Source organism: Camponotus vicinus, unplaced genomic scaffold (genome assembly GCF_025532165.1).
Source record: "Camponotus vicinus isolate PSW18456_S1 unplaced genomic scaffold, iyCamVici1.0 SCAF_6, whole genome shotgun sequence".
NCBI classification, from domain to species: Eukaryota; Metazoa; Arthropoda; class Insecta; order Hymenoptera; family Formicidae; genus Camponotus; species Camponotus vicinus.
This window is the reverse complement of record NW_028141978.1, coordinates 3,598,548-3,621,480: the sequence shown is the minus strand read 5'-3', so window position 1 is coordinate 3,621,480 and position 22,933 is coordinate 3,598,548. Positions and strand designations below refer to the sequence as shown.

General features: G+C 29.0%; 2 protein-coding genes across 2 annotated transcripts; one reads left to right on the top strand and one right to left on the bottom strand.

Moving 5' to 3' along the window:
* Window positions 1-14,229: 14,229 nt before the first annotated feature.
* LOC145973181 (uncharacterized) lies at window positions 14,230-16,360 on the top strand. The gene is made up of 3 exons (XM_083102419.1): window positions 14,230-14,306; window positions 14,613-15,112; window positions 15,314-16,360. Exons 1-3 carry the CDS (start codon window positions 14,237-14,239, stop codon window positions 16,358-16,360), a joined length of 1,617 nt encoding a protein of 538 aa, XP_082958545.1. The 5' UTR covers window positions 14,230-14,236.
* Window positions 16,361-19,890: 3,530 nt separating this feature from the next.
* LOC145972782 (phospholipase A2-like) lies at window positions 19,891-22,395 on the bottom strand. Its single transcript, XM_083101706.1, has 4 exons — window positions 22,140-22,395; window positions 20,592-20,751; window positions 20,183-20,323; window positions 19,891-20,025 (listed from the first exon to the last, which is right to left on the bottom strand). Exons 1-4 carry the CDS (start codon window positions 22,393-22,395, stop codon window positions 19,965-19,967), a joined length of 618 nt encoding a protein of 205 aa, XP_082957832.1. The 3' UTR covers window positions 19,891-19,964.
* Window positions 22,396-22,933: the final 538 nt, after the last annotated feature.

Genomic DNA, 22,933 nt, shown 5'->3' with positions numbered 1-22,933 from the left:
TTTTTTAATTATTTAAAAATTTAATTATTAATACATGTATAGAATTTGTCAAATTAATCATGATTCTTCTGAAGTTTTTATAATTAAGACTCGAAAAATATAGATGTTGCAAAATATTTTAAGGCTCTTCCTTCATATAAAATATAAAGAATTCATATGTTCCATTCTAATATAGCTAACACAATTTATATATTTTTATTATAACTTTCATACCAGCATAATACTTTTGTGCTTAATACTTTATATAATACAATGTACTAAATTATAAAATTTAATATAATTACAAAATAGTATTACTATTAATAAATAGGTTGTATGCATACTGTCTTTTAGTTTCTGATCATTTCCAATCACTATGCATTTCTATCCAATATATTCTCTTCTTCGAGTTCTTGGATTATTATGGTTTATTGTATTCCTTTGTGTTAACATCATAAAAATTACCATCACTTGTCATGCCTATTCCTTCCTATGGAGTCCATCGAAATACTTTCTATGGACATTTGTCCTCAGGTATAAATATTTTATAACATAAAATTTACTAAAAATTTTTACATAATCCAGACAAGATTAGCGATGATTAATCCCTAAGATTATTGCAATTTTAATATATTTTCCTTAGCATTAAAATATTTAAAAAATTTTAACGATCACCTAATAGCCTTAACATTCCTCTTCTTTTTTTTTTACGTGGGGAAAATGCTCCTTATGCACACCTCGGCGGGACCTATTTAGCGGTCTCGCCGGGGTAGTGCTGGGCTCTCCCATACATAAAATTTCGTATTACATAAAAGTACATAAATTTCGTAAACATAACTACATAAAATTTCGCAAAAAAATTCATATTACTATAAAAATTATTGAGTGTTAACAATTTAATTTTCATCCTTACATAAATAAAATACCTATAAAAAAAAACACAAAAAATATTGACTCCTTAAAAATTGTTAATATTAATAATATAATTATTGAAATATTTATTAATCTGTCTTCCCTAATATTATTTAAACCTACATTTCCTGATTCTTTAAAAGATACATAATATATTAATCACATAATAGTCCTAACAATCCTCTACCTCTTGAAAGAAAATTAAAAAATCTTCATGATCACCTAATAGCCCTAAAAATTCTATTTCTCGATTAAGTGAAATTATTCGAGGAAAGCCTATCTCTAATCACGTATATTTTAATTACGTGCCCTAATTACATTCTCTAACCGCGTGCCCTAACCGCGTGAATAAATGTCCGACATTACGTACAATTGTACGCAAAGCTTTTCTTCAAGCCAGTTGAACTTACTTTTCGTTGATCCTGGCCACTTTCTCGCTCGATCTCTAATCAGAGATCGAAAAAGGAGATAAACACTCCTTCTTTTACTGATTAATTACCGGCAAATAAGCGTAAATATTTCACGCTCATCGTAACGATCGCTCGTTTCGATCGTTTTACGATCGTTCGTTAAATATTTGAATATAATTTTATTTTAACTCAAATAAAGACAAATTACTACAAATTTCTGTATATTATATTTTCGAATAAAATATAAAATTCATGTGTGTGTATAACTTTTATCATATTACAAATTATTTTATTAATTAATCATTTGGCTTTATATTAAGTTAAAGTAAAATTTAAAAACAATATCTACAAACAAATTCTACGATGGATGAGCTATAAGAAATTAGAATAAAATTAGTGCGCGTTATAAAAATAAAGTAGCATCAAAAATTGATAAAATTGATAAAATTATAAATGGGTGCTCTTTATTTAATAAATTAGACAAAATCTTTACAAAAAATTTTCTTTTCTTGATTCTCTTTTTTTAATTAATACTTCAATATATTTTCGCAATAGATGCAAAGCATTTCGAAAGAATTTATTAAAAGTTATTTAATTTAATCTATCCTAGCTCATCCATTTTAAGGCAACGGATTTACTACAATCTACAACCTACAATCTACATCTACATCTACAATCTCTACGAATTCGTTACCTTAAAGTTAAATAAAAGTTTGTCTCACTCACCGGCACTGATGCGCAACAGCGGAGTTATCGAAGCTACGTTGTCTGTAACATAGAAATATAAAATTCATTTATAATAATGTTCACAAAATGCAATAAATATTTCAAAAAATTTTTATCGTTCGGAATTTTATATCCGATGTGTAAAATAATAAGCAGAGATAAACATGTGTGGAAAAATTTTATAAATTTTTGAAACTGTTCTTTAAATAGAAAGTTTTATGACTTTTATAAAAATTTTTTTCTCTAATTTTCTCTTTAATTTATTTTAAATAATAAGACCGAATTATGCGTACAACTTATACCAATTGACAAGTAATAAATATTCACCATCAGGTTGCTCCGCCGATGCAAGATGCCTCTCCCAGGCCTCCTCCTCCTCCTCTCATGTTGTTGACGCGCGATACTTTTAACGGCACTCCCGCACTCACGAGCGATATTTTTATATCGCTATTTCCGGTATTTTACGCGCGATACTAAACGGCACTCCCGCACTAATTCGGTACGATTAAAAATTTGGTCGCGCGATGTATATATTTAATATATATATACTTTGTACGACACTCCCGGTTTCGGTACGAGCGAAAATCCCATTTCATTTCACGAAAATCAACTTCGAGCCAACAGGTCGGGAATGCAACGATACAACGAGCAAAGACTAGGCCCGAACCGGAAAGAAGACGAAACGATTGACGGAAATAGAGGAAAATGAAGTTCGCCAACTCTTTTTCGCGCATAATTATCCTATCTCGTATCGAACCTGGACCCGCTAAGCACGATTTCAGGTGCTCCGCCCGGACATATTATGCCTCCCGCGGTTGCTATATGCTACACCAGGCTGGTAGACGGCAAAAGAAGAGGATACCCACATTTTTTAAATGCTAACATTCAGCAATTTAGAAAATGGGGAGGCAACCTCTTTTACCGAGCGAAAATCGTGCCTAGGGGAATCCACTCGACGGAGTCTCGACAGGGTTAACACACGCAGTGCGTGTGGCTGTAGACGAGCAAAGAGAAGGGACCCATTAACGACCATTCCGAGCAATCGATCGAGTTCTAACTAATTCGGGTCGAATCACTTGACGAAACACGAAGCACGAGTGTGCGTTGCATAGCAACTTGTGCAAACTCGAAATCCTAGTTAGTTGGCATCGGAAGTAGAGACTCGTGACAATAATGAAATTGGGATTTTTATACGAAAAGTCCAACGCGGAAGCGCGAAAACGCGACGACGCGAGAATACTACAACGCGAAAACGCGGTAACGAAACGCCGCCGTCCGCGACACGTTGATGGCACCGACGACGCGAAAGGGTACTTAGCTTCCTCTTCAGGCCCCTTAAGATTTATCCTAAATAGAAAAATTTCAAATAAACCTCAAGGCACCATCCAAGTACTAAGCCCTCCCACCCCGACAAGGTGTACCCAATGGGAGGGTTATATTATATATAATTTCATATATAATATATTTTGTGAAATTTATTTTGTAATATACTATATAAATTTAAATTCGCAAATATAAACGATAAATAAAAATATAAAGGATAAGAGAAAATATATTACATAAAGCAATGTTCAAAATAATTGATTTTAAAACTAATTATTGCGCGCAATTAATTTTTACATTTTTACTTTTAAATAGATATATTTTAATATTATAAATTGCGTAATTACAAAATAATTTATATTTTTTAGATATAAACTTTTAGTAATACCATAAATAAAAAAATTTCTATTTTTTTATATGTGAAATATTTAAATAAATATATTAACCCTTAACGGTCGTAAGTCACCTCTGACGTGACAACAGTACTCTGTCGGTGCGGTAGCTAGCGTCCGATAAGGGTTAACATGAAATATTTTATAACACATAAGAAGTATCTGAAAATATTAATAAAAAATTTTATAAATGTTTTAATCATTTTAAAATAAAATGGAATATTTTTTATAAGTACATGTATTATATATGTTACAATTTAAAATCACTATCAAAGAAATAAAACGAAACGTGAAATATGTATATTTTGAATATATACTAACGATAAATAATTTATATATTGTTGCGTCCGCGGAACGATATATATCGAACGCGCGCGACACAATCGGCATACGCTGACGGTCGTAACTAATAACGCGATTTAAGGTGCACAAGAATTTTAATAAACCGCGAGTAACATAGAAGAATTCAGAATAATCGTAAAACGGATCACAAATAGACGCGCGTCCGCACACTTTGACAGCTGGACTCAGACTCTCTGACAGTCGTTGTTTATAACAACATCTTGACAACGCGCGCGGAAACGCTCTTCTTTGAAAGAATTCAACGGATGACGAATACATTCAGCGAGACGGGACGCGGGGACGCAACAATATAATAAATAATGAAGGTGATAAATAATTTATATGAATGACTTACATTATATCTTATTGGTCCATCCATTTCCAAAAGCTCCTTCTTTCTTTTGCTTTCTTCGCTTTTTCTTCGTGGCACTTCAATCCTCCTTGCACTCATTTGAATTCCTCGTTGCACTTACACTCATTCACGAAAAGTTCCTCGTTGCAATTGCAATTGTGTCCAGAGAAAGAATTTGATAATATATGATACGTCTCACATCACTACTTCACTGCTCAAGACTCACTGAGCGAATGATCGTAAGTCAGAAACACTACCGCGGTACTGTTTATATCGCCAAGGTTGACTATGTGAAGAAAGAATTTGATAATATGTGAAACATGTCCACGTCACTACTCAAGGTTACTGTGCGAATGATAATAAAGCCGTGTAACATGTTGACAATAGCGCGATACTGTTTATCAAGGTCGAACACGGTGTTATTGATAATTCTCTCGTTGCCGAAATATTTTCTGTAATATAAAATATTTGCATATATTGTTTAATTAACCAGGATTGATAAAATTTAAAGCATTGATCGAAATATATTTAATTCTAATATTATTAAAGAAATATTATAAGCATATAATAAGCATCGATGAATAAAAGATCATAAGATATTTAATTCTCTTGTCCCCTTTCATGTATCCCCTGTTTCAATTTTTATTCGCAGTAATGAATGATTACGATTCGATAAATATTTATCGTTGCGATACAGTCGTTTCATGTCGTTTATCAAAAGTTAATTAATTTTTAATTATTAATATTTATAGCAAATTATGTTTCGATACGATGTAATCGTAATCGTGTTTAGTACAAAAATTACAATATACGAAGCGTTTCTCATCACTACTTTATTACTCGAGAGTCACTGTGCGAATGATGACAGAGCCGTAATGTAGCGCGCTACTGTTTATATTTTGTATTGCCAAAGTCGAACACCGTATAATTGATAATTCGTTGCCGAAATAGTTTATACATTATAAAATATACATTAACGGAAAATATTAAATAACAGAAGTATTTTAATTTATAGATTAGTTAATCGATTATTTATTAAACAATTAATTAACATACGAAGCACTTTGCATCACTACTTTACTGCTCGAGTGTCACCGAATAAATGATAGCAAAACCATAACATACAAACAATAGCATCCTATTGTTTACGTCGCCAAAATCGAACATAATGTTATTGATAAGTCGTTGCCAAAATATTTTATATATTATAAAATATGCACTAACGCGGAATATTAAATTATACAAGTGTTTTAATTTATTGATTAAATTGATTATTTATTAAGTATTCATCACGGAGCTTTCATGCTAATTATTTACGTATATAATTCAATTGTTTTATCGCGCGTTCTTTCATAATCCAAATATATTTTGATTATCAAAGAAACTCGCGCGAAATACGTTTTATTTTAAGTATCATTGAAAAAATAATTATTGTCCGTAAAGCTCACAACGAAATGATTATTTATTATTTTAGATTTCTATCACTTTCATTTTTCTACTTGACAATCTCAATATAATTTGGATTGTGACAGAACACGAAGTAAAAAATCGAATTATAGATGCAAACAATTAGCATAACGAAAGACTTCATGAGTGATGAATAGTTTAATAAATAATCAATTAATCTTAATCAATAAATTAAAATACTTCTATAATTTAATATTCCTCACGCAAATATTTTATATTACAGAAAATATTTCGGCAACGAGAGAATTATCAATAACACCGTGTTCGATCTTGATAAACAGTATCGCGCTATTGTCAACATGTTACACGGCTTTATTATCATTCGCACAGTAACCTTGAGTAGTGACGTGGACATGTTTCACATATTATCAAATTCTTTCTTCACATAGTCAACCTTGGCCATATAAACAGTACCGCGGTAGTGTTTCTGACTTACGATCATTCGCTCAGTGACTCTTGAGCAGTGAAGTAGTGATGTGAGACGTATCATATATTATCAAATTCTTTCTCTGAACACAATTGCAAGTGCAACGAGGAACTTTTCGTGAATGAGTGTAAGTGCAACGAGGAATTCAAATGAGTGCAAGGAGGATTGAAGTGGTACGAGGAAAAAGCGAAGAAAGCAAAAGAAAAAAGGAGGTTTTGGAAATGGATGGACCAATAAGATATGATGTAAGTCATTAATATAAATTATTTATCACCTTCATTATTTATTATATTGTTGCGTCCCCGCGTCCCGTCTCGCTGAATGTATTCGTCATCCGTTGAATTCTTTCGAAGAAGATCGTTTCCGCGTGCGTCAAGATGTTGTTATAAACAACGACTGTCAGAGAGTCTGAGCCCAACTGTCAAGGTGTGCGGACGCGCATCTATTTGTGATCCGTTTTACGATTATTCTGAATTCTTGTATGTTACTCGCGGTTTATTAAAATTCTTGTACACCTTAAATCGCGTTATTAGTTACGAGCGTCAGCGTATGCCGATTGTGTCGCGCGAGTTCGATATATATCGTTCCGAGGACGCAACAATATATAAATTATTTATCGTTAGTATATATTCAAAATATACATATTTCACGTTTCGTTTTATTTCTTTGATAGTGATTTTAAATTGTAACATATATAATACATGTACTTATAAAAAATATTCCATTTTATTTTAAAATGATTAAAACATTTACAAAATTTTTTATTAATATTTTCAGATACTTCTTATTTGTTATAATATTTTAATTTATTGATTAAGATTAATTGATTATTTATTAAACTATTCATCACTCATGAAGTCTTTCGTTATGCTAATTGTTTGCATCTATAATTCGATTTTTTACTTCGTGTTCTGTCACAATCCAAATTATATTGAGATTGTCAAGTAGAAAAATGAAAGTGATAGAAATCTAAAATAATAAATAATCATTTCGTTGTGAGCTTTACGGACAATAATTATTTTTTCAATGATACTTAAAATAAAACGTATTTCGCGCGAGTTTCTTTGATAATCAAAATATATTTGGATTATGAAAGAACGCGCGATAAAACAATTGAATTATATACGTAAATAATTAGCATAAAGGCTCCGTGATGAATACTTAATAAATAATCCATTTAATCAATAAATTAAAACACTTTTATAATTTAATATTCCGCGTTAGTGCATATTTTATAATATATAAAATATTTTGGCAACGACTTATCAATAACATTATGTTCGATTTTGGCGACGTAAACAATAGGATGCTATTGTTTGTATGTTATGGTTTTGCTATCATTTATTCGGTGACACTCGAGCAGTAAAGTAGTGATGCAAAGTGCTTCGTATGTTAATTAATTGTTTAATAAATAATCGATTAACTAATCTATAAATTAAAATACTTCTGTTATTTAATATTTTCCGTTAATGTATATTTTATAATGTATAAACTATTTCGGCAACGAATTATCAATTATACGGTGTTCGACTTTGGCAATACAAAATATAAACAGTAGCGCGCTACATTACGGCTCTGTCATCATTCGCACAGTGACTCTCGAGTAATAAAGTAGTGATGAGAAACGCTTCGTATATTGTAATTTTTGTACTAAACACGATTACGATTACATCGTATCGAAACATAATTTGCTATAAATATTAATAATTAAAAATTAATTAACTTTTGATAAACGACATGAAACGACTGTATCGCAACGATAAATATTTATCGAATCGTAATCATTCATTACTGCGAATAAAAATTGAAACAGGGGATACATGAAAGGGGACAAGAGAATTAAATATCTTATGATCTTTTATTCATCGATGCTTATTATATGCTTATAATATTTCTTTAATAATATTAGAATTAAATATATTTCGATCAATGCTTTAAATTTTATCAATCCTGGTTAATTAAACAATATATGCAAATATTTTATATTACAGAAAATATTTCGGCAACGAGAGAATTATCAATAACACCGTGTTCGACCTTGATAAACAGTATCGCGCTATTGTCAACATGTTACACGGCTTTATTATCATTCGCACAGTAACCTTGAGTAGTGACGTGGACATGTTTCACATATTATCAAATTCTTTCTTCACATAGTCAACCTTGGCGATATAAACAGTACCGCGGTAGTGTTTCTGACTTACGATCATTCGCTCAGTGAGTCTTGAGCAGTGAAGTAGTGATGTGAGACGTATCATATATTATCAAATTCTTTCTCTGGACACAATTGCAATTGCAACGAGGAACTTTTCGTGAATGAGTGTAAGTGCAACGAGGAATTCAAATGAGTGCAAGGAGGATTGAAGTGCCACGAAGAAAAAGCGAAGAAAGCAAAAGAAAGAAGGAGCTTTTGGAAATGGATGGACCAATAAGATATAATGTAAGTCATTCATATAAATTATTTATCACCTTCATTATTTATTATATTGTTGCGTCCCCGCGTCCCGTCTCGCTGAATGTATTCGTCATCCGTTGAATTCTTTCAAAGAAGAGCGTTTCCGCGCGCGTTGTCAAGATGTTGTTATAAACAACGACTGTCAGAGAGTCTGAGTCCAGCTGTCAAAGTGTGCGGACGCGCGTCTATTTGTGATCCGTTTTACGATTATTCTGAATTCTTCTATGTTACTCGCGGTTTATTAAAATTCTTGTGCACCTTAAATCGCGTTATTAGTTACGACCGTCAGCGTATGCCGATTGTGTCGCGCGCGTTCGATATATATCGTTCCGCGGACGCAACAATATATAAATTATTTATCGTTAGTATATATTCAAAATATACATATTTCACGTTTCGTTTTATTTCTTTGATAGTGATTTTAAATTGTAACATATATAATACATGTACTTATAAAAAATATTCCATTTTATTTTAAAATGATTAAAACATTTATAAAATTTTTTATTAATATTTTCAGATACTTCTTATGTGTTATAAAATATTTCATGTTAACCCTTATCGGACGCTAGCTACCGCACCGACAGAGTACTGTTGTCACGTCAGAGGTGACTTACGACCGTTAAGGGTTAATATATTTATTTAAATATTTCACATATAAAAAAATAGAAATTTTTTTATTTATGGTATTACTAAAAGTTTATATCTAAAAAATATAAATTATTTTGTAATTACGCAATTTATAATATTAAAATATATCTATTTAAAAGTAAAAATGTAAAAATTAATTGCGCGCAATAATTAGTTTTAAAATCAATTATTTTGAACATTGCTTTATGTAATATATTTTCTCTTATCCTTTATATTTTTATTTATCGTTTATATTTGCGAATTTAAATTTATATAGTATATTACAAAATAAATTTCACAAAATATATTATATATGAAATTATATATAATATAACCCTCCCATTGGGTACACCTTGTCGGGGTGGGAGGGCTTAGTACTTGGATGGTGCCTTGAGGTTTATTTGAAATTTTTCTATTTAGGATAAATCTTAAGGGGCCTGAAGAGGAAGCTAAGTACCCTTTCGCGTCGTCGGTGCCATCAACGTGTCGCGGACGGCGGCGTTTCGTTACCGCGTTTTCGCGTTGTAGTATTCTCGCGTCGTCGCGTTTTCGCGCTTCCGCGTTGGACTTTTCGTATAAAAATCCCAATTTCATTATTGTCACGAGTCTCTACTTCCGATGCCAACTAACTAGGATTTCGAGTTTGCACAAGTTGCTATGCAACGCACACTCGTGCTTCGTGTTTCGTCAAGTGATTCGACCCGAATTAGTTAGAACTCGATCGATTGCTCGGAATGGTCGTTAATGGGTCCCTTCTCTTTGCTCGTCTACAGCCACACGCACTGCGTGTGTTAACCCTGTCGAGACTCCGTCGAGTGGATTCCCCTAGGCACGATTTTCGCTCGGTAAAAGAGGTTGCCTCCCCATTTTCTAAATTGCTGAATGTTAGCATTTAAAAAATGTGGGTATCCTCTTCTTTTGCCGTCTACCAGCCTGGTGTAGCATATAGCAACCGCGGGAGGCATAATATGTCCGGGCGGAGCACCTGAAATCGTGCTTAGCGGGTCCAGGTTCGATACGAGATAGGATAATTATGCGCGAAAAAGAGTTGGCGAACTTCATTTTCCTCTATTTCCGTCAATCGTTTCGTCTTCTTTCCGGTTCGGGCCTAGTCTTTGCTCGTTGTATCGTTGCATTCCCGACCTGTTGGCTCGAAGTTGATTTTCGTGAAATGAAATGGGATTTTCGCTCGTACCGAAACCGGGAGTGTCGTACAAAGTATATATATATTAAATATATACATCGCGCGACCAAATTTTTAATCGTACCGAATTAGTGCGGGAGTGCCGTTTAGTATCGCGCGTAAAATACCGGAAATAGCGATATAAAAATATCGCTCGTGAGTGCGGGAGTGCCGTTAAAAGTATCGCGCGTCAACAACATGAGAGGAGGAGGAGGCCTGGGAGAGGCATCTTGCATCGGCGGAGCAACCTGATGGTGAATATTTATTACTTGTCAATTGGTATAAGTTGTACGCATAATTCGGTCTTATTATTTAAAATAAATTAAAGAGAAAATTAGAGAAAAAAATTTTTATAAAAGTCATAAAACTTTCTATTTAAAGAACAGTTTCAAAAATTTATAAAATTTTTCCACACATGTTTATCTCTGCTCATTATTTTACACATCGGATATAAAATTCCGAACGATAAAAATTTTTTGAAATATTTATTGCATTTTGTGAACATTATTATAAATGAATTTTATATTTCTATGTTACAGACAACGTAACTTCGATAACTCCGCTGTTGCGCATCAGTGCCGGTGAGTGAGACAAACTTTTATTTAACTTTAAGGTAACGAATTCGTAGAGATTGTAGATGTAGATGTAGATTGTAGGTTGTAGATTGTAGTAAATCCGTTGCCTTAAAATGGATGAGCTAGGATAGATTAAATTAAATAACTTTTAATAAATTCTTTCGAAATGCTTTGCATCTATTGCGAAAATATATTGAAGTATTAATTAAAAAAAGAGAATCAAGAAAAGAAAATTTTTTGTAAAGATTTTGTCTAATTTATTAAATAAAGAGCACGCATTTATAATTTTATTAATTTTATCAATTTTTGATGCTACTTTATTTTTATAACGCGTACTAATTTTATTCTAATTTCTTATAGCTCATCCATCGTAGAATTTGTTTGTAGATATTGTTTTTAAACTTTACTTTAACTTAATATAAAGCCAAATGATTAATTAATTAAATAATTTGTAATATGATAAAAGTTATACACACACATGAATTTTATATTTTATTCGAAAATATAATATACAGAAATTTGTAGTAATTTGTCTTTATTTGAGTTAAAATAAAATTATATTCAAATATTTAACGAACGATCGTAAAACGATCGAAACGAGCGATCGTTACGATGAGCGTGAAATATTTACGCTTATTTGCCGGTAATTAATCGGTAAAAGAAGGAGTGTTTATCTCCTTTTTCGATCTCTGATTAGAGATCGAGCGAGAAAGTGGCCAGGATCAACGAAAAGTAAGTTCAACTGGCTTGAAGAAAAGCTTTGCGTACAATAGTACGTAATGTCGGACATTTATTCACGCGGTTAGGGCACGCGGTTAGAGAATGTAATTAGGGCACGTAATTAAAATATACGTGATTAGAGATAGGCTTTCCTCGAATAATTTTACTTAATCGAGAAATAGAATTTTTAGGGCTATTAGGTGATCATGAAGATTTTTTAATTTCCTTTCAAGAGGTAGAGGATTGTTAGGACTATTATGTGATTAATATATTATGTATCTTTTAAAGAATCAGGAAATGTAGGTTTAAATAATATTAGGGAAGACAGATTAATAAATATTTCAATAATTATATTATTAATATTAACAATTTTTAAGGAGTCAATATTTTTTGTGTTTTTTTTTATAGGTATTTTATTTATGTAAGGATGAAAATTAAATTGTTAACACTCAATAATTTTTATAGTAATACGAATTTTTTTGCGAAATTTTATGTATTTATGTTTACGAAATTTATGTACTTTTATGTAATACGAAATTTTATGTATGGGAGAGCCCAGCACTACTCCGGCGAGACCGCTAAATAGGTCCCGCCGAGGTGTGCATAAGGAGCATTTTCCCCACGTAAAAAGAAAAAGAAAAGGAATGTTAGGGCTATAGGTGATCGTTAAAATTTTTTTAATATTTTAATGCTAAGGAAAATATATTAAAATTGCAATAATCTTAGGGATTAATCATCGCTAATCTTGTCTGGATTATATAAAAATTTTTAGTAAATTTTATGTTATAAAATATTTATACTTGAGGACAAATGTCCATAGAAAGTATTCCGATGGACTCCATAGGAAGGAATAGGCATGACAAGTGATGGTAATTTTTATGATGTTAACACAAAGGAATACAATAAACCATAATAATCTAAGAACTCGAAGAAGAGAATATATTGGATAGAAATGCATAGTGATTGGAAATGATCAGAAACTAAAAGACAGTATGCATACAACCTATTTATTAATAGTAATACTATTTTGTAATTATATTAAATTTTATAATTTAGTACATTGTATTATATAAAGTATTAAGCACAAAAGTATTATGCTGGTATGAAAATTATAATAAAAATATATAAATAGTGTTAGCTATATTTGAATGGAACATATGAATTCTTTATATTTTATATAAAGGAAGAGCTTTAAAATATTTTGCAACATCTATATTTTTCGAGTCTTAATTATAAAAACATCAGAAGAATCAGTCATTAAGTTGACAAATTCTATACATGTATTAATAATTATATTTTTAAATAATTAAAAAAATGATTGATAAATATCAAAGATCAGTTTAGTGCTAATTAAGAAGATTTATAGAAATACGATTAAAAATATTTTTATCCCACAGCAGGCATTTTGTGTTTTGTAAATAAAAAGATATAAATATGACAATGAATATGGAAAAATATTTATTTCATCTTTGAATATTACAGTATCTTTCGCGATTGAATAATTTATTTTCTATCAATTTACATACATAAGTATCTTGTTATACGGCACTGGTGCTACCGGCATTTCGTGCACATAGCACGGAACAAAACCAGAAATTGTGCACATTATATATTACCCTCTGAAAACATTCATGGACTTTGGCTTTGTAGTTCATGTCCACGTTTTCAATGTCCACAGAGGAAGTATCGCTTTCAGAGATCACCTAAAAGCAGGCCATGACATCTCTCAGTCTTCTTTCTGCTCATACAATAAGTGAAAAAATTTTTTATCTATAAATAAAATCTGATATTGGCGAAATATATACAATTTTGAAATAGTAGATAAATATTTGCAGATAAATAATAGTATCTAATTTATAAATCTAATTTCCGAATTATAATTACAGAGCATTAGCATGAACGATCGTTGATGATTAAGTTTACGATGTTATAGGAAATAGGTAATGTGAGATTTATAAGCAGAAAAATAAAAACGTAAATATAAATAAACCTTGTCAATATGATTGTAATGTACGAATAATGTACGAATTAACGTCTGTTTGAATATCATTCTCTTTTCTCGAATGTCAAATATATAAATACATATTTTATATTGTCGAATTTTAATTTTAACATTCGTTGTATAGATGTTGTGAAAAGCACTTGTCATATTGTAATTTTAATTTTATGTACATAATTAGAAACTATAAGTTTTATTTGCTTCGTGAAAATTTGTTTCTTTTTTTTAATAAATAAGTTTTTAAATAAAAGCATTGCAAAAGTTTATCTATTTTAGACATGTGCAAAATTTAATTCAAGCCAAGTGGAAAATAGATAATATTAATTTTTATATATCTTTATTTAATGGCAAAGACAAAAGAAAACATATGTTCGTTAGACATGGAAAAGGACAATGATAATTCCATCAGTGCAGGTATATTCTTCCTTTAATTATTATATAAAGTATAGTTTTAAAATAAATTTTATGTTTATCTAGAATTTATAATTATATACGATAATGTATTTATATGTATTTAATCACAAATTTATAATCAAACATTAAATTGAATTTGTAAAAATTAACATTTTTGTTGTATCTATAAATTATAAAATTTTATATTATGACGGGAATCTCTCTCTTATCAGCAAAAATGTTCATATATTAATACATTGAAAAATACATACGGCGTTAATTGTCATGCGAATAAAAAGTTTTATCAAAATATTTTTGATCATTTAGAGTTATCTAATCAAGAGGAAAAAGATAAACTGTTGAATGAGATCGCTATACTAAAAGCGCATGTCTCTCTGCTAGAAACCATGATTGAAACACCCAAATTCGGTCAATTGCAATTTGAAAAAATGTCATTGATGCATAGCAATGAAGTTGCAAGATTTCATGTACCGGACGTGCAAACGGAATTATGCGATGAACTTTATCGATTTGCGGGATTGCGATGTCGAGAATTCAATCGAAACTCGAGATACGTGTTTGAAATCAATGGCACTGAGCAAAACGGAAACGACACGAAGAACAATTTATATGCAATAGAAATAATGATAGACGAAAGCGGTTGTGGAAAATTAGGAAAGTGGGTGTTGCCTATGTCCGTCGATGTGCAAGAAATACTATCGCAATATCCTATCGATAATTTAAATAATGTAAAACATTTTTTGAAAAGCTGCAAGCATCACGTTGATAGTTATCTTTGTCGTCTGAAGCAGCTTAAAGAATTGCAGGTAATAAGAACATAGCAGAGATCAACTAATCTATTTATTAAATACTCATTATTTGATATTTTTTAAATTTTTTAATTACATTTTTTAAAAATTTTATAACAATATCTTAAATATTATTTTTCTTATAATGACTATATCAGAATAGAAATGTTTTATATTGTGCTTAATTATTGAGAAGTTATTTACAATTTTTTTCCTTAGGGTTTAATCTCAGATATTAAAAATATTCGCATATCTCACACTTTGGGCATTACTTTAATTGAATTGATAATATCAGGAATAAAAGATGTTGATACTGACGAATTTTATAACGTTATGCTATATCTGTACTATAAAACTACTGCAGCAAGACCTCACAAATTATCCTCGGATACGGATAATGATGAAAGACAATCGTCGATTCTAATTAAAAAATTGAACAAATATTTTAAACCTTTCTTGAAGGAAGATTTGAGCTTAGCTTTCCTGCAGGTCTGCGAATCGCAAACTATATTTGTATGGCAAAAAGTTATGGCAAACGATAACGAAGATATCACGGAAGCCTCCGATACATCAAATGAGGGGTTTCTAACGAAATTTCTAAACCGAGGAGATAAGAAGAAAAGCAAAAATAAAGTACAAAATGAAGACTTTACTTCAGATGAAAATAAAACGGAAACTTCGCTTTGCGTTGAAAAAGAGAAGTATGAAGATATTGATATCACAGATAATACAGCGAGAGATGATTCTTCGGGAAAAGATGGAAAAATTAAGTCACGTAAACGCAAAAGATTAGCGAAAACAGTAGCGAAGTCACACGGCACGAAAAAATCACAGGCAGATTCAAAAAAGCCCAAAAAGAGAATATCAAGCACAGAAAAAGAAAGTGATCGAAATACAGCGAATATCGATTATCCTATTTCAAATGTTGCAAGTGGAATAAATCCTACTCTAGCGAGTACTGAAGACGTACAGATGGAAGATAATTATAATCGCAAGAATGGTTCGTTAAATAAAGCGGCTAATAAAAATAAAAGAAACCGTAAAAGATCATTAAATGAATCAAATAATACAAATAATTCGGTAAACTTGCAAACGGTAAAAAAGAAGAGGAAGCCGACTACTAATCAAGTTGAAGAGAAAAAGAAGTATATTTCAAAACTGAAGAATAATAAACGAGCCAAAATAAAAACTAGTACTCCTTTTTCGAAAAAATTACCCGAGTCCTATAGCTTTCACGAGATCTCTCCTATAAAGAAGGAAGACTAAAGATAACATTACTAAGAATTATTAAGAGTTATGAACAATGATTAAAATTTTATTACATTAAAAGATATATATTTGTAGCTATAATTATGCATAAACTTTTATTAATATAATTTGGTAAGTGTGAGAGAATGTTTCATAGTAAAAAATATATTCGAAAAATGATACTCTCTAATGAAATAAAAAATTATGTTTATAAAGAAATATTACAATAATATTTTTAAATTTTATTGGCATTTTTTATTAATAAAATGGATTATAAAAGTGGATTATAAAAATGGAAATAAAGTAAAGGTAAAATAAAAATAAAATAAAGATTTAAAACTTAAAATATTTCAAATGTTCCTCCTTTTTTATATAAAATATAAATGATTCAAATGTTCAATAATTATAGTGAATATTTTTTACATTATAGATTTTATAACAGCATAATACTTTGATATTTGATATGTATTTTGATATTGATGCTCTATACATAATATAATGTACTAAATTATCAAGTATAACATAAAAATATTATTATTAGCAGGTTTTATGCAACTTCAAGCTGTCTTTTAATTTCTAAACTTCTAATCACTATACATTCCTATCCAATATATTTTCTTCTTCGAGTCCTTGAAATATTATGATATGTCGCATTCCTTTGTCCCGAGATTATAGGGAATTGTTGCACTTCTTTCTTCCTGTAGAATTCATTCTGTAAAATTCTTCCTATAAAATTCATGGAATACGTTCTGTAACTATTTCTCCTCAGACATTTTTAAACTTAATTTTTTGTTCTTAATATTAAGAATTTTGCAAATATTTTCTAATTCTAATTCTATAAATAATAATATTTTTAATAATATTTTTTAATTCTCTCATTTACTTTCTCGATTTTAATAAATATTTAATGTTTCTCTCTCTTATCCAATATTTAAAAAGCGCTAATATTTACATTTTAAATTAAATTTTATGAGATTACTACAGTAAAGCTTTATTATTTTCTAATTTTAGTATTTTGTAATTGAAACTTATTAATTTTAGAAAATTCATTAATTTTAGCATATTAGTATTTTGTAATTGAAATTTAGAAGAAAATTTCCGTAACTTTTTCATGTTATTTAGCTCTAAAATTTATATTTTTATACTGCATTTTACATTACATATATATATATATGAGATATGTAAATAAAATAAAATAAAAGGCGGAAATCTTTCACTTTAATAAGAGGTATTTATTTATTTATTTTTAAAGAAATATACATACTGTGAGATACAAACACATTTTGGAGGACGTTACTGTTATATATTATTATATTAATTTAATTATTATATTATTATATTATATTAATTTATTATAATATTATATTAATTTAATATATTAATTTAAAACTATTATTATAATTATAATACTTCTAGTTATAGATTAGACTATTTTCTAAACATGAACAATAGAAAGTAATATGGTGCATTTTTTATCATGTCTATGATAAGGAATTATATAATATTCTACACGCGTTTATATTACAAGCTCAAGTACAAAGATAATGCGTTCTGGTGATGTAAGGGAAAATTTTAGAACTTATCTTAAGAAAAATATTTTTTTTCTTATTAAAATAATGTTAAAACAGACACTTTCTAATAGCTTAAGAACAACACATATGTAATCATTTATTAGTAATATTTTCATCATTGATATAATATTAGTAATCTGCAACATTATAGAAAGTCCTCCTTTCTTAATTGGCAAAATATAGTGGCCATAATTTTAGCCTAATCTATTTCAAATGGCTCATGTACAAAAAGAATGCCGCGTTCTAGTAATGTAGGAAAGAAAAAATTGTAGAACTTACGAAAGTTGATGAGAATATGATGATGATCTCATATCAGGTGTGTTCTGCGGGGGAGATCTTGCTGATATTGCTCAAATGACTGTGGAATCCGTGAACGACGGAAAGACAGACGCATTATACACAAATACATATAGCTGCGTCATCGGCTAGCGTATAATGTCTCTCTTTATCAATTATTAATCTAAATTCTTCAGAAAATATCCATGTAAAAATGAAATTTTTTTTCGTTAAGTTCTGAATAAATATAGCTCTATTATTATTATTATTATTATTAATATAACTATTAATGTAATTATTATTAATATAACAATAATTAATATAACACACAATAATTTATAACAATAATTAATATAACAATAATTTAAAATAATGAAAACAAATTTTTTCACAATTTTCTATCTTATTTCGATAAATTTATAAAAAATACACTAAATAAGATTATATTTGTTTAAATTTTTATTTTTCGAAAAATCGACAGTGATTTATTTTCTTGACTACTTTTCCGTATTTCGATCTCATTCAAATAATAATAATATAAAATTAATAAATTAATTAATTAGATTCTACATGTAACGATAAAATTCATAATTTAAAATAGATTAATTATAATAGCGTGCACTTTTTTATTATTTATTTTAAGCATATCTTACAATACTTTTATCTCGAGTCTAAATCTTTTTGTAGAACGCACCGCATTTTGATGAATATCAAAAATTGTGCGAGCTAAAGATAGCCGAGTTGAAAATTAATTCAAATCCTTTGGATGAAGTCGTATCGATAACGAGACCAGCTCCAAGATATATCGCACCGATATCTACTGTTAAGGACGTAATCAGCAAAGTATTAATACATATTAGCAGCTATAGAGAATTAAATAATAAAAAGTAAGTAATTGCTTCGATCGATGATGTACGTGAAATGAGAAATTATAATCATTCGTCTAATGTTAAAATCTATCTCACATGCACATAATTGCTCTTCTTTTTAGGATATGTGCATAAATTGCGGAAAATATTACATGGCTTGCGCAGATTCCGGATACCAGGCGATTGCTTCCGATGACACACACCAGATATACACTTTATCTGTCCGTGTGTACGGTTATCGACTGCATCAAGTAAGTTTCAAATAATAAATAATAAAATGTTTTAATTTGTTTTTATTTTGTAAGTTTTTATATGTATACATATTCTTTAATTTTTTTAATATGACTCCAAAAATGATTCCATATAATTAAAAGAAACGTACCGCGGTCGAAATTTGTTAAACAATAGTTTATCCAATATTATTATCCAACGATTTTTATATCAATATAATTTGTTTACATAAAAGTTCTCGATTATTCAATAATTGTTAACATGCTAACATCAACTTTTTAAAATTTATATCGTGTAATAATAGAATAAATGATATGTAGCAACCATGTAATGTCATTATGCAATTAATGTTAATAAACCATCTTGAATTAAATATATGATTAGCGTCATTAATAAAGGATTTAATCTAAACAGTAGAATGTAAAAAAATGACTAATTCATTGCATTCAATAATATAATTCTGTTTTATTTAATTTACATACTTGTATGTATTACGATATACTATATATGGTGCTATATTGTTTTAGAATAAAATTTGTACAATATTGAAATGTTAACTGTGTATCAAGACTAACAAACTGCAAAAGTGAGAAGATTAAAACTTATGTGTATGATTAAATATCCCCAAGAATCTTCCATTGATTTAATCAAATTCCAATCTTCTGTTATAAGTAACTAAAACTTTAAATTGTCAACCCATTTGTACTTCGTACAACAATTATTGCTATTGGTTATCCTAAAAATTGATGTCTTGTAAAACTTAGTTTGGAATTTTTATATTATATTTTAAGATTCTAGTGAGAACATAGAAAAAAAATTAAAATAAGCTTCGTTCTAAAGATATTATTTTCATTATTATTGTTATTATTATTTATCTTTTCAATCTGTCTTACTGGCAACTTTTTGTTGGGCATGTACATTCGAAACACTGCGGTTGCAATATATTGAAAAACGTTTTTCCGATACTTTCAGAAGTTAGGGTAGAAACATTCTTCAAACAATTGTAGAAATCATGACTGCAATGGCAAGCTGATCTGTTATCAAAAAAAATTACAAGTTTGACAAAAAAAGAAATTAATAAGAAATTATTAATAAAGCTAACATGAACCAAACAAATCTATTATTTCGTAAAAAGGATGATATATAAAAAATATATGATTTGATAACAGAACTTGTATATGCAATATGAATAAATATACATGTCATACATGAGCCAAGTTATTTAACATTTTTTTCAGATGTTAAATATGAATGTTCAACACAACGAGTGTTTGTGAAAAATTATCTTGTTCATTCATTTACCTCGTGAAAATACCATTATTCTTGAGATTAGCCTTCGTTTTACCACTCGAGATAGTGTTGTTGCAATAGTCATGCATTCTGCAACAGATATCTGTCTTGTTGAAAGAGCCGAGATCTGTATCGTTTTTGGCGATATTTCCACTACCGCACCAGAGGGTTCCTAAAATGGATATCATCATTGCAAAATGAAAAAAGATGGCAAAAAAATTATGATCAACATTAATAATACAATTTATTCTTTTTCTATCGGATTCAAGAATATATGTGCATTTTATTACATGTTTCTTTCGTTTTATAATAAATTTTTATGCAGATGAAACAAAAGAGAATTATCAGTATATCAAATTAGCAATCAAGTTATCGATATTTCAGAAAGTACATTTAACTGATAGAAATAAGTTTTGTAAATAAAATATAATCAAATATAATAAAATATAGTTTATCTATCGCAAAATCTTTAAAAGAATTTATAAATTATAAATTTATTCATAAATTTACAAATCAATGAGATAGTAAAAAGAAGAGAGGAAACTTAACAAATTTAAAATATTTAATTGCATTTAACCCAAACATTTTTTGCATAAAAAAATACGTTGCGAGTTATATGGTTATTCGGTTTTATACACATTAAATTGTGTTTAGGGCAATATTTTTAATTGCACTCAAGAGAGAAAACAGAACTTCTTGAACATACATCATGTATATCAGTAGCCAATTATTTCCAACGTTCCCAATGTTTATTGTTACTATCGTGGAATTTTCCAACAAGTCTCTGCAATGACTTGCAATGCAATAATTAATTTTCGATGCTTGCAATGATCAAAACATACTTCTCAAATTAAAATTTAAAATTCTTTTACAATTAAAAAAAAATTTGTACTATCTCTAATAAATACATAATTAATTCCACATGTAAAAATGTTTTAAGATAGTATTGCTATTTTGTGTGGAATTTAATTCTAATATTTCAATATAAAGAAAAAAAAATTATGCGTTAATTTTGTCCAGGAGTATAAGGTAAAAAATTTTCCATATATATTTATGCAGAATTGAATAATATATAATTATACAAAATATATATAATTATATAATTATATAATTATATATATTTATACAATATATAATTATACAAAATTATACATAATTGTGCAAAAATTTATGTATAATTATAAATGCTAAAGTATAGGACATTATATAGAAGTACAATAACTGTTACATATAATTCTATTATATATATATATATATATATATATATATATATATATATATATATATAATAGAATTATATGTAACAGTTATTGTACTTCTATATAATGTCCTATATATTTTTTTTTCTTTTTATGGATTCGATAATCCTAAATACTTAACATATAGAGACTTAAGATATTCTATACTTTTGTATGTGTAAAGATTTAATGAAACATTTTTTATTTTTAATATTATAAAATGTGCTCTATATGGAATACGAGTTTCCCCTAAAATGTTCGCTTTTAACATTTGCATTATTTTTTCTGTAAATTGTCTTGAATTATGAAATGATTAAATTACCTGGAAAAATAGCATTGATATCCAAATGATTACTAATTTTTTTGAAGACATTGCTGAAGAATCCTTCCATATCATTCTTCTCAAAGTCCTCAATGCCGTTAATAGCATCTGCCAGCTTTTTTTCACCTGTGGTTAGATGAGTTTCATTGGAACCAGGTGCACTTTCTGTGCAATCTATAGTATTTTCTCTATTTTCACAATCACTGAATCGAACAGCAATGCCGAGAAAAAATACGAATAGGCAGATACGTGACATCGTACTATAATTATAAATCTATTTATCTAAGACAAATAGTACTAGTGTCAGGACAATAAGAATGTTCTCTCAATAAACGCGATGCACTTGTATTACATAACTGGTAAAAAATTTTCCATATATATTTATGCAGAATTGAATATAATTATACAAAATTATACATAATTGTGCAAAAATTTATGTATAATTATAAATGCTAAAGTATAGGACATTATATAAAAGTACAATAACTGTTACATATAATTATATCATGTAAATGCGCACTTTGCATTCTTATACACTCGCGTCCAAAAAATAGGGAACGCTTTTCAGAGGCCGAAAAAATGGTCATTTTCAACTGACTGTAACTCGGCGAAAAATAATCACAGAAAAAAAACTAAACAAGCATTTTGAAGCTTAAACCTTCGTCTTTAAGGGGATCCTAAAGTGACTTTTTTACCGATATAACATTATATTTCTTTTGTACCGAAATCTTTTGATTAATTGCACAGAATAGTAAATGCTTCTCCACGATTAAAGTACACACAGAAACAAACCG

Bases quoted from the DNA above. Each gene is read 5' to 3' on its own strand.
- LOC145973181 (XM_083102419.1), top strand. From the start codon at position 14,237: ATGGCAAAGACAAAAGAAAACATATGTTCGTTAGACATGGAAAAGGAC. The intron at 14,307-14,612 runs GTATATTCTTCC...TTGATCATTTAG, and splicing joins TGATAATTCCATCAGTGCAG to AGTTATCTAATCAAGAGGAA. The intron at 15,113-15,313 runs GTAATAAGAACA...TTTTTTCCTTAG, and splicing joins AGCAGCTTAAAGAATTGCAG to GGTTTAATCTCAGATATTAA.
- LOC145972782 (XM_083101706.1), bottom strand. From the start codon at position 22,395: ATGTCACGTATCTGCCTATTCGTATTTTTTCTCGGCATTGCTGTTCGA. The intron at 20,752-22,139 runs GTAATTTAATCA...TATCCATTTTAG, and splicing joins TATCAATGCTATTTTTCCAG to GAACCCTCTGGTGCGGTAGT. The intron at 20,324-20,591 runs GTAAATGAATGA...TTTTGATAACAG, and splicing joins AATAATGGTATTTTCACGAG to ATCAGCTTGCCATTGCAGTC.